Genomic DNA, 16836 nt, shown 5'->3' with positions numbered 1-16836 from the left:
CCCCCCCCATATCTCCTTCTCTCAAAATTTTCTGTTTCCGCTTTATGCCTCATCACACACATCTTGTGTTTCAGAGGAAAAACTACAGTTTTCTTTGAATAATTTAGAATGATATGGATTAATATTCAACAACTGTACACTCAACTTTCTGAGCACTTTTTATGCGTCTCTGGTGTTCTGCCAACAACTTTTATTAGGGGTATTAAATGTGCCCTTTTCAAGAGCCAAAATAAACATCCTATTAAAGGGCAGGGTAATTGTGCAAATGACATATTCGCTATGACAGATTTGTTGAAGCGATGGAAACGACCTCATCCCATCCTCTCGCTGTCCCATTATCTCGTCCCTCCGAGACACTGTCCCATTTTCCAAAACAACTGGAATTGGATGGGTGAACCGGGCTGTGTTTTCATATAGAAAACAAAACTGTCTTCATTTTCTCCCCCATCACTCCTCAGAAATGCGTGTTCCCTCCACAGTCACCTAATTTTCTGTGACACATCTGTGTGGAGATGAAAGGCACATCTGGAGTGCATAAGCGTGAGAGAGAAAGGAAGCATGCTGCAGGCGTGTAAAAGCTATGTTAGGATCAACGCTCTGTCTGGGACAGGGTTTGGGGAAGGGCTATTACATACACAGTCCCTGATGGCAGGAGGTTCCTCTAGTGGTGATAAAACAAAATATAGTCACACAAATTACAATCGGTTTTGACTCATGCTGAGGTGAAAAAAATCAGTGGAGTGTTGTCATAAAATGTACGAGAGCATGACGCTTTAATGCAAAGCGTTGCACCTACGCCTGTAAAAACCAAAGAGCCACAAAAGAGCAACACTTCATTATATTATTGCCTTATTCCCTGAGTTACTAGATTAAATGTCAACCTGCAAAGCTGCAAAGTCCCTAATTAAAAAAAAAAAAAAAAAAAAAAAAAAAAGCTTTACTCAGCACTCTTTTACTACAATCTTTTGGCTGAGGGTTGCTGCCATCTGGACCTGTGGTTCATTACCTGGCCAGGAGGAGAGCCTCCTCTCTGCATCTTTGCCTCCCCCCCCCCCATACATTTTTTTTTGGCTGACAGAGACAAGTACTGCTGGGCCAGGCGCATCAGCCACCGGCCCAGTAAAATCACTACTTCTCTTAAGGGAGTCTGAACCAGAGGAATGACATGAAAGATTTGTGTTTGAAATCACCCCGTGGCCGTCTGCTAGAGAACTGTGCTGATCTGTTGTTGGTGAGATTTTCTTTTGTGTCATGTTTTATGACTGAATCTTTACTCAGAGCAGAAATATGACATTTTATGAACTCTAGACTGCAGAAGTGAGCTGTCATGACAGCTGAATGACATGCCCTCGACAAGCGAAAAGCTCTCCTTTTCAGAACGTAATTGAGAGCAGTGTTGGAGGAAAAGAACGATGTATAAATCAATCAGACTTTCCCAGTCGACTGAGAACTGCTATCAAACACTTGTAGAATGAAAGTTCATCCAAAATGTCTTTCTCCTGTCAGTGACGATCCAACCCATTCACATCTTATATCCTCCAACGCAATATTTATAGATTATTCATTTAAAATGCAAAGTTTCTTTCCTTCCTAACATTCGCAAAATGTTATAACTTTAACTTAACCAATTTATTTTTTAATGTTATGTGTCGCCACAGAAACACACTGACTAGATCTGATGTAAGTCTTTAGGCTTGATTCCAAGCAACTTGGAGGTTGAGCCTTTGCCTGCTAAGTACCGCTCAGGGAGCTATAGGAGACACATACACAATCTTAGATGTCTCAATAAGAGACATGAGATTCCCTGTGGCTCAACATGGATAAGACCTGCCACCCTCCAAACCCTGGGGATGCAACATGAGCCAGTTATCTATCAATCTTAATTAAAATCACAGTAATGACCTTTATCCACTTACACACACACACACACACACACACACGCACACACAAATACACACACACAACTACGACCTACAGGTGTTAACTGTTTGCTAATTAAAGTCAGAGGTGTAATAATGATACAGATGCTGTTGTTATCAGATTGTTGAAGTGGTTTGACCTGATTGCATCACAGCCTGAGAATGTGAAACAATAACACTGACACTGCACGCCAGGACTGCACTGCACAATGCCACCACAGTTTTCTGTCACTTTAACCGAGATGCTGGTACTGTATCTGCTCTCTGAGAGCAATGTTCTCAGAGCAACTCAGAGGTGCAACATTCTGCCCCCATTCCGCCGCTCATATGTGCTTTTATACAGACGGCGCGGTGAAATGTTACCATCTTGAAAAGGCAAAACGGTTAACAATTCATCTCCCATTGAATGTTTGTTTAGAAGAAACGCAGTGTTTTAATAATTCTTGTTTTAAAAAAAAATCATTAAATGTCTTTATGTCCACAAAAACATCAAAATGCAACAGATCTAAAATACTATGTGATGTAAGATATGTCATTATTATATTTCCAACACTTACGTTTCTGTAGTTCAATATCAATGATAATAATAAGATAAGAATGAGTTTGCTTTATATAGCCTCACTCATACAAAAAATTGCAGCTAAAAGTGCTTTAAAATTACAGAGAGAAAATTAAAATGTGTTAAATAAACATTAATGTCATGTTTAAAGAGAATACTTCTCATTGATTCCTGTAGTTTTCGATTTCTTGTAAATGAGACAGCAGTGGTAATGATGAAATGTCTGTGTGTGTCCTTCATGCATGTGTCCTCTCTAGTGGGATGGCTAAAGCCCGTGTGATGGCGTACTTTGGTGAAGGGACGGGTCCCATCCACGTGGACAACGTGAAGTGTAGCGGTGACGAGCGCTCATTAGTAGACTGCATCAAGCAGGCGCCCGGCACACACAACTGTCGCCATAGTGAAGACGCCGGAGTCATCTGTGACTATAGTAAATCCCTTGCCAGCGACAAAGAGGTCAAAGGTCAGGATTTATTTGTAGCATCTGCACATGTGCTGAGAACTTTTCAGCAAAGCGTTACACTGATATAAATACAAAAAAGACAAATGATGGTTTCAAAAGTATAGCAGCCCCCTGTGTGTGTGTGTGTAGGTGTGTAGGTGTGAGTGTGTGGGTGTGCGCACGTGTGTATGTCCAGATGGTAAAATGAACAGAGCTATGATATTGCCTCCCCCTGTCTGTCACAGATCAACACACACAACACACACGCTATCTGTTACCTGCACATGTGCTATTACGCTAACTGCACACTATACATCTACCAACTTGCGCACGCTGCGTAACTGAACACCCTCCTGAGAGTGTTTTTGATCCATAAAGACATCATCTGAAAAAGAACTTAACCTATGTGTACGTTAGAGACTCACACTCGCAAGAAAAGAACCTCATTTATTTTATTTCCTAGTAGTAAAATGTCAAAGGGTTCTTGTTTTTTTTCTCAATCAGTAAATGTATGGTTTAACAGTCACAGCCATTGGTTTCTTTTTGGTCTCTGTCAGATCCCGTCGACTCAATTTGTGGTCTGCGGCTCATACACACCCGCCAGCGACGAATCATAGGAGGAGAAAACTCTCTGCGGTAAGCTGGAGGGAACAGGTGGGATTAATAAAAGTACAGGCAGCAGGCCAGAGTCATATACGTTGAAGGAAAAAAGCCTATTGGACACGTTTTCAAGTCAAGAAGTAATAAATGGATAACAGCTTCAAAAAATTTTTTTTTCTGTACATGCTAAATGAGTCAGTGAGAATGAGAGCATGTGGAAATCAAATCATGAATGAAACAAGCCTCACTGCCAACAAAAACTTTATGGAAATAACGAAGAAACCCTGTGATTGTGTTTGTGTTTAATAAGGATATTTAGCTTTGGTGTGTACATTACTATTGTAAATAAAGATGATGTGATTAAAGAGAGAGAGAAAGAGAGAGAATTGACGGGGAAGAGAAACACTGATGCTTATATACGCATATTGGTCATATGTGTAAAGAATGTGTTACATTATCAGCATTTATTTGCATGCGTATGTGTTTGCGTTTTTCTTACTTGCATTTTTCTGGCCAAATCCAGCCATGTCAATCCAGCACAAGTATGTGCAAGTACAGGTGCATCCGTCCACCGTGGTGTCTTGGATGAAACAGAAGTTATGGAAAATGTACGCGGCCCTGAGAGCACTGCTGTAACACTGAATCTCTGACTCACACAGGACCAGGATCCAGTGCAGCTACGTGTGTGTGTGTGTGTGTGTGTGTGTGTGTGTGTGCGTGCGTGTGTGTGTGCGTGTGTGTGTGCTCCGCTGCTGCTGGAAGCTGTGCATGTGTGTCGTGTTGTCCGCTGGGGATTTTAGCACAGTGCACTTTGGCCAACATGAAAACAACCTATAATTATTAAAAATGTAAATCATCCAGTGGGACATTTCTTTGTTTTTTTGTTTTTTTACAGCATGGGCTGGATCTGGCCTATGTGCCTTGAGTTTAACATATGTTTTTAATTATCATAAAGAGCATATTTTGAGAAACTGAGGCCGGTTGTTCTTTTTTTTTGTGGACACCTTCAAAGGGCGTTCGGTTGTTTCTGTTGTTGAGGCGTGATCGTGTAGCGTACAAGGCTAGATAACATATGATGTAGCTCAATGACCTCTTAAAGATATCTGTACAACATTCATGTGTGACCGCATGTTTAGATGACATCATTCTGCATGTTTACACCCCACATAGCCGTGTGTAAACATGCTGCCTAGCATCTCTCCAAACTGATTGTATGATACAGACTTAAGTGTCTGTGTGCACGTTCATATGTTTATGTGTCAGGGGTGGCTGGCCATGGCAGGCTGCGATTCGTCTGCGAGGGTCTCGAGGGGATGGGAGGCTGGTGTGTGGGGCGACTCTGATTGACAGCTGTTGGGTTCTCACCTCGGCACACTGCTTCAAGAGGTAAAACACATTAAAACAAGCACTTCATCCAGTTGGATTTTCTGTATATCTTAAAGGAACTCACTGACTTTCTAGCAAATGCTTTTATTTACCGTCCTTACAAGACCCAGACAAGAACATAAATAGCCTTCCCTTCTAGTTGTGTGTGTGTGTGTGTGTGTGTGTGTGTGTGTGGAGCTGTACTTAACATTTGCAATGAAATCATTACATTTGCTATTGCAATTTTAGAATCTGAGGTCTAGTCGGAACTACTTTCCTTGCAGTGATTTCACATAAGAAAAAAACCTTTTGTCAACAACTAGAAGAGTGACTGCTACTACTAATCACCTCTGTAAGGTAGACTGAGGGTAATTACTCCTGGAGGAAGCAAGCTGTATTTATTATGATGAATTTTTATGGAAGTATGCAACACTCTGCTAATCAACACTCAAACACAGCAGGCCCACCACTGAATTTATTTACATCTGCAAAATATCCAGGATCCAGGTCTGACAAGAAAACCTTAACAATGTGAACAGTTTGGTAGGTGATTGTGATGCAGGGGTCAGCCAGCCAGCCAGAATTATTACTTCCCAGCTTTATCTGGTTGGGGGGGGGGGGGGGGGGGCTCCACATGGCGCCACCATCTTTAAATCCATCACCTAATGCATACAGCAGAGAAGACTGGAGCAAGAAGGAAAATGAGAAGTTGTGAGTGCAACTCACAGTCTGTATTTTATACTCAAACGGTAGACGAGGAGGTTGCCAGACTGTATGATCAGGATGACAACTTTGGTTGCTCTCCAGGTTTGAGTTCAGCCGCTTTCCAGGCCCCAGCAGCAAAATTTCTACATAAATCCTGAGTTTTCCACAATAAAGAGAAGCAGAAGTCATTGGCTGTATCATTTCCTGTGCCATTTCGTGAACTATTCCAAGACCTTTTCCAACTGCAGATACCAGAACATCTACTCGCCAACGTAAAACTGATATTATCATCTTTTAAATCACGCACAGGGAAAGCGCAACTGCTTAAAACCGCTTGGGATACAGCAATCAAGGTGTTCTTGATTGTTCTTGTGGACACATGTTCGAACGTGCTTTCACTCGGGTTTATCGAAACAGAGTGATTATAAGTTCCATTGTACTCATTCACCTAATGTTCAAGTTTTTTTTGTTTTTTTGTTTTTGTAATGTCAAAAAAAAGGAAAGAATAATTGCAGTGTGAAATCTGTGTATCGGATCCAGGTTTGTGGTTTTAATGCAGCAGACCTGATTTTCTCAAAATTGGCATTCACGTACACACTTTCCTGACACTAGACTTTGCCATTACTGCCATAACAAGTCATTACCGCATTGTTAGATGAGTAGTTACTACTCAGGCGTCATGACCTTCGCCTTCGTCTGAATCGATCGCCTGAAAGAAAATCCCAATATGAAGGATGGAGATGATTGTACATTTAAATACCTCATAGAAGAAGTTAGTTTAGCTTATGATTCAATATTTCTGATCATTGAGCTTGAAAACAAACAAGAAAGGTCACTCACTTAAACGTGACTCACTCACCTGCCTGATCACAGATCAGCCGTTGGTGCTGGAAGCTGTTCGGTGTTGAAAAGTAATTTGGTGCATGCCTGCTAAAGCATGTCGACTAAGATTAGGACTTCCGATTTTACAGTTTCAACTTTCGTATATGGAAGCTGAAATAGGGTGATGCAAACACACACACACACACACACACACACACACACACACACACACACACACATGCGCATTTGTAGCTGACTGTGTTGCTCTGCACTCAACCACTAGCACAGCTCAAGCAGATTTTGAAGGTGTGAAGTATAACTAGGGCATCATGTCCAATCATAATCAGAAAATGATACCTGTAGTGCAAGATCAAACATGTAAGCAGAGTGAGTCAGTGTAGGTCAAAACATGTGTGAGTAAGTGTGTGTGTGTGCGTGTGTGTGTGTGTGTGTGTGTGTGTGTGCGTGTGTGAGTGAGTGAGAGAGCGTGAATTTAAGTGTACCTAGGTGACTAGCCAGCAGGGTCTCTGCTCTGCCAAGAACGTTGGCATTCTCAGGTCAGTAGATCTTTCCGGAAACACTCTTACCAGTTGTAACTGGACACAGAGACTTGGCTGGATCAAAAGGGCTTCTTCCACTCTTCTCCTCCACCCTCGCTCCCTTTTGGCTCTGTCTTTGTCCCTGATTTACCCAACTGCTACTCTCCCACTCCAAGAAACACTCCACTGCGCAACCCTGTTATCATTCCAATCCAGATTTTTATTTGTTTAGCCTCCAGAAGTTTGTTCTGTCCACTATAGTTTGACCTTCAAGTAACCAAAATTATAAAGAAGTGTTGTCTTGACATCCGCCGGCACACCCAGGGGAAATAAATATATCACTAGAAAAAAGAAAACTTGCTCTGCCAGAAACACTGAATGAATGAACTTTCATTATGTTGCACTTTAGTAGTGGTGGTGTATCCTTTTGTCTCAGTAGCTTATAAGTTTTATGACCTAAGGACACCAACTAGGTACAAGATACGAATACTAGACTGAGAATATAGGACACAGCTCTTTTCCTTTCAATTGGATGCATCCTCTATTGTATATTAATGTTTTCATGAATTATTCATAACTTGTTCATATACAGCACAGAAATAGCTTCAAAGTTATGTGAGCTTGTAGTATTAGTAGGAGACTGGAAACATAACAGACTCCTCTTTTAGTGCACCTAATTGCCTCTTATACGAATATTTTTGTTCCGAATTCATAGTGGTTTGTGTAATGCAAAAATGTTCTTTTTCAATAATTTCCAAGTTAGGGACTACAAATTAGTACCAGATATTAGCCATAGACTAGAAAGATAGGACACAGTTCTTTTCATTGCATGTAACACCTCCTTTTTTTTTGCTCTCTTATTTTTAGTGAAAAATTAAATCCTTCAAATCCTTTTAAAAAAAAGGTTTTCATTTCTAAGCCTCCATGATTTAATCTGGTTTACATAAATCCATCCCTCTCTTCCTCCTCACAGGTATGGCAACAGCACTAAGCAGTATAAAGTTCGAGTGGGCGACTACCACTCGCTCGTCCCTGAGGAGTACGAAGAGGAGTACGGCGTTGATCAGATTGTCCTCCATCCAAGTTATCACTCCCATAGCAACGATTACGACCTGGCCTTGGTGCGCCTGTCACCTGGGGCGTTGGGCCAGATACCGGGAGAGTGTGTGTCATTCAGCCGTCACGTCCTTCCCGCCTGTCTGCCCCTGAGGAAGGAGAGAGCGCTCAAACAAGCCAGTAACTGTCACATCACCGGCTGGGGCGACACAGGTGAGGCTGTCGGATAGTGTAGGCATGAGGTGCAAGTAACAATATTCAACACTTATATATACAGCTTTTTTTTTTTCCAGAAAAAATGTACTTAATACACAGCATTTGATTGGAAATACCTTGACATTTAGAAAGTAGTTGATATCTTACGGTGTAAAAACAAAGCATAAAACTCAAAGTCCTCAGAGAGCGTATGCCCCCATTACATGGCTACAGAAGCTCACAGTAACATAAAAGTATGACACAACATCAGCTTTATTTCATGATAAACCCAAAGAGTGTGGATTAGGATATGAAATTTATCCGGATAGACATCCTTCGCAACGTTTCCTGATACTAACCGGGAACTTCCAGATCCCGGTCATATGCTGGAGTGACTGACATACAGGAACTTAACAATTATTTCCTATTCATCCGTACTCATTCTGAGTGAAATAACACCACTGAGGAAATACTGTTAATAGTATATTTCCTGCCAATTACTTACAATGTTTTTCAGGACCACACTTTTTTCCAGGTCACCTCCACGAGTTAATCTTTGTAATGTCATCCATCTTTCCAGCTCATTTCATCAAACTTTCTGTACATTTATGAGATATTTAGCTTGATTGTGCTTCAGAGAACAGTCAAACAGTCATAAACTGTAACAATGACCACATTTAAAAAGTCTGGTTAAGTTACAATGAACCTTCCACTTCTTCTGAGGCTGTCAACACACTTGACCGTGCATACACACACAGGCTCAAACATCTGTTACTGATCATTAAATTACGTCCTGATGTCATCAATCATAGCAGCATTGCCTCGGCGTTACAACAGAGGGTCATCACACACGCTTATCCAAAAACAAGAGCTCCCTACTGGGGGGTTAGAGGTCTGTAGGTCTGTGTGTGTGTGTGTGTGTGTGTGTGTGTGTGTGTGTGTGTGTGTGTGTGTGTGTGTGTGTGTGTGTGAGGAGGGAAGTGTTTTTATTAGTTGACTTGAGTGTGGTGACAACGCAGCCTATTTAAAGTCTGTGACGAACAGCAGTTTGACTGCTTCGTACAGCTGTTTGCGTTTGGCACCCTGATATCACTCCCATACACGCAAGCGCATTCTACACATACATACCACCCTGAGCCACCGGGGCTGGTTAATAACAGACACACACACGCACACACACACACACACACACACACACACACACACGGTTCAATTCTCTCCCTGGAAGTGGTTACTCCAGCCTGATCATGTGTGTTCATGTGTGGGAAGCCAGTACGAGATGTGAGTCCTCATGACTGCTCCAGGCCAGCAGTACAGTTGGTACTGAAGCAGTGTGAAAGCAGGGGGATTACTAATAAAAGCCTTTGATTAGGGTGAGACTAATTCAATTGATTCAAGTGGAGACATGCTGCCATCTGGCAAAGCAAACCTTGTACCTTAACACTCTGTGTAGAAAAATCATGCTTCACTGCAAATCACTAAACTGCCAATCATGGTTCTTTAACCTCAATGGACCCGCTGAGGGGGGATATTAATGTACAGCAGGGTTGAAATTACAAACAAACAGCCACAAAGCAAACATCAAAGCTGCAAGAAGCGATGAGCAGGCCCTTGCGTGCACACCCACACGCACGCGCACACACACACACACATACCCTCGAAAACATCCCCGCATGCAGCTCGCTAGAGTGAGAGTGAGGGGAAAACTGATTATATTTGGATTTTGGATGAGGAGACTAATGCCTGCACTGATGTGAAACTATCACTTCCTGCAACCACTAGATGGTGCTAACAAACACACGCGTACTTAATATGATGTTGCTGTGAATCATGTGAAGGCAACATGGAATACTTCCTTCACTAGTTGGCGCTGTGATTTTGACTTTAATGCAGCTCGTAGATGTCTTCGAGCCAAGAATCCCTCAAATGGGAATTTTGGTAAAGATCTGACCATGTGGCAGTGTTTAGGGTGAAAAAATCTAAATATGGCTGCCCTGCCACTATCACTCACAGTTTAAGAACAACTGTCAGTCTTTTTTGTAGTGTCCAAAAACAAAACAAAAAAAAAAAACCCATTAGCACTCACTGATATCAACAAAACTGTTATTGCAGCACAGCAGCAAATATGACATATGAATATCACACTTGTCAGGGATGTTTTGATTGACATTTAATGGTCATCTATTGAAAAGGCTTGAGTCGAGCACGCCTGTTCTCTCCCTGTGTATGAAAAGTCTTCTCAGCTGCCCATCAATCTGGCCTTGAGGCATCTTTGTCCAAATTTTAGATGGATCTGGTCAACCTAACTAGGGAGAGCTCATCATTTCCTGTTTCCACCAGGTGGCACTATGACCATTCTGCCCCCCCAAAAATGTCACGGCTTCTTTCTTGACCCATTCTACACACCTCCACCAGGATTTGTAGAAATCAGCTTCAGTCAACCCTCTGACAGGCAAACGCTACTGCTTTGGTGGAGGTCATTTTCTACTGAGGCATTTTCCTCTCTTCATGTGCCTCTAGCAGAGAGCATTCTTCAAGAAAATGCTGAAAACACCTTTAACCTTTCACCCCCTGACCTACAACTGTGTTTCAGGCCGCTCATATTCTAAGACCCTGCAGCAGGCCCCCCTCTCCCTCCTTCCCCGTCGCTACTGCCAGCAGCATTTCCATGGAGCTTTCACCAGCCGCATGCTCTGCGCCGGCAGCATCCAGGAAGAGAGACGAGTGGACAGTTGCCGCGGTGACAGTGGAGGTCCATTAGTGTGTGAGCGACCAGGAGGGGGGTGGGTGGTATACGGGGTCACGTCCTGGGGTCAGGCCTGCAGGACACAACAGTCCCCGGGGGTGTATACCAAAGTGTCTGCGTTCAGCTCTTGGATACGGAAAGTGACGGGCTACGACAGGAAGGAGAGACGGCGATGAAAGGTGGAATCACGTAACAGATGAATTGATGTCATGCTGACACCATGGACTCGTCCTGGAGGATTTCAGAGGGGGAAACATGTCTTTTTTCTCATTTAAGTCATGAGCACTTATTTTATTAATTTAATTCTTTCTCAAGCTGCAAAAATGATTGGATTTAATCTCAATATACAGTCATTTTTGTACCCTTCTTTTGTTTCCTGTGATATTGCATACACTAAACATTTGTCTTTTCTGTGCTTGCTTTTGTTACGAATCATGTATGATATGAAATATTTCTGTGAAATGTTGAAAAGGGACCACAAACGACACTATACAAGCATTCTCTCGTCAAACATGTGATTGCATGATAGGAACTTGTAACTTGCACTAAGAACTCGGCTGCTTGATGCATGATATCGGGTGCTTTAGCATTCTGGTCATATTTGCCAAAGTGAAATGTGCCTCATTTCATTTTTTCCGTTTATCACTGTGCTCTTTAAAAAAAACAAAACTGATTTCAGGTCATAATCTCATTTAAAATTTAAAACCAGTCGGTATTTTTCTTTGTCTTGGTACTGTGTGACATTTACAGCATAAAAAAGGAACAAAAAAGGCACATAATGTTCCTTCATCTGTTCATTTGATATCATTGTTTTTATGTTCTTTGTTCCCAGTTAGAGATTTTAGGGGGACAATCTGTTACACTTGAAAGAAACACACACACTACTGTACACACTGCCTTCTTCTTTTGTGTTTATGTATCAGTGTACTGTATCATTTCTTCATAAACCGATATTTTTTAAAGAAAACCTGAGTCCAATGTATGTTTAATTTATACGTTCTATGTTTGGTTCTTTTCGGAACGCGTTCTGCCGTTCCCATTTCTTTAAACGGTGACAGCTGCAAGAACAACAGACGCTCTATTAGTTCTCTTTTTAAGTGCAAACTGAGAAAGGGCGCACCAGCGTGTCAGACAATGTGTATGCACACACACCCACACACACTGCCGCTGGTATGTCACACCATGTCGATAGGAATGGTGGCCATCTTGAGATTTGGTGACTCATTTCAACACTTTTAGCAACCGTTAGGGTGAGTGACTGCCTGAAAACTTGATAACATAAAAAATGTTGTGTTTCCACTGATGCCTACTCACTTTAATTCAATATGTAGTGTATATACTACTGTGGCAGAGTAAGTTACTTGTTTTAACAGCACCTTCTTATGATTTCATGATTATTTATCCGTTGTTCTAGTGACATATTATCTCAAAGACTTTTTGGTTGGTTTTTTTTTGCACAATTGTAACTGTGTATTCAATCATTTTCAACTCAAGATGATAATTAAGGGCCTTCACTGTTTAATTATTGAGTGAAAAAACAAAAGCAGTAAAAGTTTTATGAGCATCTGAAAATGCAAATGCACAGTAGGATACGTTCTGAACAAATCAGCGTCGGAGTTGTGTTGTTTTTCCAAGTTTCACTGAGGTTTAAGACACCGCATCGTTACTTATAGTCCTGTGTTTTATCGATTTCATTCCTTTTATTTTGTCGATTTTATCTTACTCATTTTAAATCCCTTTTATATGTGTCTCTTCTAGTTCTTACATTCCACTACTTAAAGCCTGTAATGTTTTATGTTACATACAGTATATTGAATTTCCCTGAAGGTGAACTACACTTCTAAAATAAACCCCTCGCTTCATCAGCTCTGCATTCGGATAAACATTTTGTTGATTTTTCATTTTGTTGATTCACGCTTTTGTGTCTCTGCAAATTTTGTTATCATTGTCACAATGGACTTCACAGCAGCTTTTAGTCAAAATGACATCACCTGTGTCTATGTGTGTGTATGCGTGTGTGTGTGTGTGGGTGGAGACTCGTTATGGTCATATTCTTATCTGATCCTGTTTTACTTGAGCTACATTGAGCATCTAAACTCACTCGTCTTTATGAGCGCTCCCTCCGGTGGCCACAAACAGACATGGTATCTACACATCTTAGCTGGTTACATTTTCTGACTGTTCACATGCATATTTATGATTCTTTTAAACTGTTCAGATAACACATGAGCACACACTCAGACAAAGTGAAAAGCTCTTAGAGGTCCCTTAGAGGAACTTCTTTAAGGTTCTGCGTTTGCAAAAGTTGGGGAAACCATTTGGTACGACCTGAAGCTAAAGATGAATAAATCTACGTTCACATCACTAGCCTTCCGGCTCGGTTTTCTTTATTTATTTGAATGTGGCTTATATCAGATTCCAGCTCTAACCAGTCACAGCCCTGAAATGGACCTCATGCACAAAGAAAAATAATGTGACATCACTTTGTTGGTGTGGTTTCTTTTAGCTTTGCTTTCTTTTAAGGTTCTGAACAGTTGCTATAGCACAGTCACCTCATATTTCCTTCACTGCCACATCCATCAAGAAACCAAAGAACTGTGTGAATTCTTTTGAGGGACTCACGCAGCACAGAAGTATGACAAAGGGGCTTTTTCTTTGAAAAAACAAGAAAAACAAGACAAAAAAGACCTATATCTGATTTAGGACATATGGAAGTGGCCCAGAAAATCAGATTCCATGTGATTTACTATTGCCACTTTTAAATTAAACAGATTAAAGACTCGCTCCTCAATATTATAGAGTGCACATAAAAAGCGCCTGTACTTGTTTTATTAGCATGGCTCTTTGTTATGCATGATTCAGGCTACTACTCTTGATAGTAAACTCTTTACTGTGAAAGCAACTCATACATCGATTTGCAGCAGCATCCTCTAGTGTTGTGTAACCTCTGGGCTGCAGAGGCTTTGAATACAATCCATCTTATTACATCTATAATCCAATAAAAGAAAAACCATTACAACCATATTACTGTCTCCAAAATTAATGTTTCAGTTTTAATTAGGAAAAACATGCCTGCTATGCCACTTACGGACACAATGGGCTGTTGCAGGATGGATACTTCCTCTTTAATTCACGTCAGCAATTGCAGAGAGCTTTCAAATTGCAAAAGATTCTTTGAACAAAGTTTTCAAACGTGAATTTTTTTTTTTTAAAGACGGCTATAATACAGACATGACCTGCCTCCTACGTATGCAGCTATAGGGCATTCCCCCCTGTCTCACTGGTGATGAATGATCTAATTAATTTCTCCTACAGTCTCCCGCTCTTGTATTCCTGTTTTGACAGCGCTGTTTAAACCCATGACATAAATCTCACATCGGCTGTGTTTTGTGACTTCACGGTGAGACGTCGTATCCTGTTGCTCTGGTAATCTCAAAGCCCTCCATTACATTCAAGGTTTATTGCAAATGTTCCACATTTTATGAGGACAGGAAAATATCAGACTCATCGCTCAACGGCAGCTTGACAAATACGAGACGATCTGACGTTTAACAGGTTGACTTGACCCTGAGAGGAGCTGTGCAGGGTGGGGGTTGGGGGGTGGGGGACTGGACTAGGCTGGTTCGGGTCGTAGTGTTTCCACTATTGTTCTGTTTTTGGGAAGCAATCCAGATTTAGATGAGTCAAAGTCTCTATGACGTGACTGGCTTCCAGAGGATCGAGTTCACCTGGGCTGATCCCAAATAATGATATGGAGACTGTCCCATGTCTCAGCTGGACGTCTTCTCTTCTCTCCCCTGTCCCCCATCCACCGTCTGTCTTCATTTCATTTTGTACTTGCAACTGGCACGCACTACATTTCCGATGAATGTGACCTCCACATTCTATTTTTTGTTGAGTTAGAAGTGGTTTTGCAAATCAAACATTTCATATTCAAATAAACATTTCAAGGACTTTATGACAGATGGGGCTCATCCGGGATTTGAACCCCAGACCTCCCGCACCAGATCACACACTCAAGACATAACTCCCCCAGCAAGTTCATCCTCTGTCATGAAGTGCATCCAACCATGACCATCCGATGGCAGGTTCGAGTTGAGCTGTCTATCTTTCTTTTTTTTTTTTTTTTTTTTTTTTGGTTTTGATATTTTAACAAAGAACCTGAGAATGTTACAACTGGACTCAGCATGGTCAGAACCTCATGTGTGGCCTGAAGACATTAACACGGTAGGTTAACCTCACAGAGTCTTCTTGTGGTTACAGGAAATCAACACAGTTTTACACCGTTGTCCTCATGAACAGGAACACAATAGAAGTGTGCGTTCGCTGGATGCAGGAAGTGATATTCGTACCAAAATACATGCAAAATCCTACTATAATCAGGTGTCGCCGTCCTGTAGCTTTGGAGAACTGCCACACGGTGAAATGTGCAGGGTCCGCTCACTGCTGCCTGCAGCTTCAACTAAGGCGGAGTGCTCCTTGCTCTCAGGTGCACAGTGAGGTGGTTGACAACTGCTGCTGTAGCTGACACAAGGACTGTGCACAAATTCCTCAAATGACAAACTGTCAAGAGCGTTATGTTCAGTTACCTTTAGAGGACAAGGAGTCTATTGTCAGACAGAGACAGAAGAACACTTTGAAGCTTTGTCCTGCACACAATGAATCACTGGCAAAAAAAGAAAAACATGTAAGCTGTCAGTCATATCCATTTCTTTAATTTTGGTTTCTGTGTTTGACATTAAGGAATTTTTTGTTGTTTTTTTTTCCATTGTTGTTGTTGCCTGAAGCTAAACAACTTAAGAAACTGGTTTTAAAAAGAAAAAAAAAAAAAAAAAAAGGCAATTGAGACAGTGACAAACGCAAATTGGGATCACAGTAGCTACTTAAGATTCTCGGAATTAAGTGTCATATCCATTAGGCTCATTTTGGTCTGTTTGTCTTCACATGCGCGCTGATGTCTCCTACGTCCTTTTTCGCGCTGATATCAGCAGCATTCATCCTCTGCTGAAGGGACACGGCGTTCTTCTGCATGGCTTGTCACAGGAAAATAATGAGCAGGCGATGCATCTTGCTCCTGTGACTCGTTTGCAATTCATTCTTTCCAGTAATATCTCTGAGGGTGATCAAGGCTACTGGATCTACCAGAAACTTGCTTTACATATATATATAAAAAAAAATAATAATAAAAACAACTCACAAAACAATGGGAACCTATAATCAAACAAAATAGCCTGTCACACACCCTGAGTCTACGCTCTTTCTTCAAATCATGAATGCGCTCTTCCAGTATATTCATTCTCGTTGCGGAAGAAATAAAAACAAAAGGGTGTTTCTTTTTGTTGTTGTTGTTTTTTTTTGTCTTCAGGATACATGGAACAGAACTAAGTGCAAAGTCATCATGATGGGAACCACACACAGCTGACCAGCGCTGTTCCGAAATGATAAATTAAAAGTGAAAATAAAACAAAACAAAACAAAAAAAGACCGCAGGTCTGCACAACAGTTCTCCGCAAGTCACAAAAAAAAAGAAGAAGTTTGGGGCATCTAAGACTTCACCCACAGCTTTCGTCATCATTGTAACGTGATTAACTACTTTGAAGTCTCACTTTCTCCAGAGCTGTCAGCTGAATCGGCCTTCCTCCATCCGCACATCCACCCTCTGATCTTCAGCGGCGTCACAGCTCCGATGTGAAACAAGGCACCTCATCCTCGCTTTCACCTCAAGGTTCACTAAAAGGCTCCACCACACAGTGCATCCGAAGGTCAGGTGCTCCGGGGTGCTTCGTGGTCTTTGACCCTTTTTGGGGGTTTTGAGGGTGTTTGTGTGTCTGTGTGTATGTGTGTGTGTGTGTATCATTACTGGCTCATGGATGCAAAGGTTATCTAAC

General features: G+C 41.5%; 2 protein-coding genes across 5 annotated transcripts in view; one reads left to right on the top strand and one right to left on the bottom strand.

Moving 5' to 3' along the window:
- prss12 (serine protease 12) overlaps positions 1–13172 on the top strand; it is a 25469-nt gene extending 12297 nt beyond the window's left edge. For 2 of the 3 annotated variants that reach the window (XM_086211553.1, XM_086211552.1), the window contains exons 9-13: positions 2736–2941; positions 3478–3556; positions 4784–4906; positions 7925–8220; positions 10796–13172. In XM_086211553.1, coding sequence (XP_086067679.1) covers positions 2736–2941; positions 3478–3556; positions 4784–4906; positions 7925–8220; positions 10796–11124 — 1033 coding nt within the window. In that variant the 3' untranslated portion in view covers positions 11125–13172. The remainder of the gene's footprint in view (positions 1–2735; positions 2942–3477; positions 3557–4783; positions 4907–7924; positions 8221–10795) is intronic. The other variant, XM_086211554.1, reaches the window with a different exon arrangement.
- The window catches only part of ndst3 (N-deacetylase/N-sulfotransferase (heparan glucosaminyl) 3), a 45140-nt gene continuing 41417 nt past the window's right edge, over positions 13114–16836 (bottom strand). The window contains exon 15 of one of the 2 annotated variants that reach the window (XM_086211550.1): positions 13114–16836. In XM_086211550.1, coding sequence (XP_086067676.1) covers positions 16828–16836 — 9 coding nt within the window. In that variant the 3' untranslated portion in view covers positions 13114–16827. The other variant, XM_086211549.1, reaches the window with a different exon arrangement.

Source organism: Aulostomus chinensis, chromosome 8 (genome assembly GCF_037954235.1).
Source record: "Aulostomus chinensis isolate RoL2024-O1b breed Wild chromosome 8, RoL_Achi_v1.0, whole genome shotgun sequence".
NCBI lineage: Eukaryota > Metazoa > Chordata > Actinopteri > Syngnathiformes > Aulostomidae > Aulostomus > Aulostomus chinensis.
Note: the sequence above shows the minus strand (reverse complement) of the source record. Positions and strands in the feature narration are given on the sequence as shown.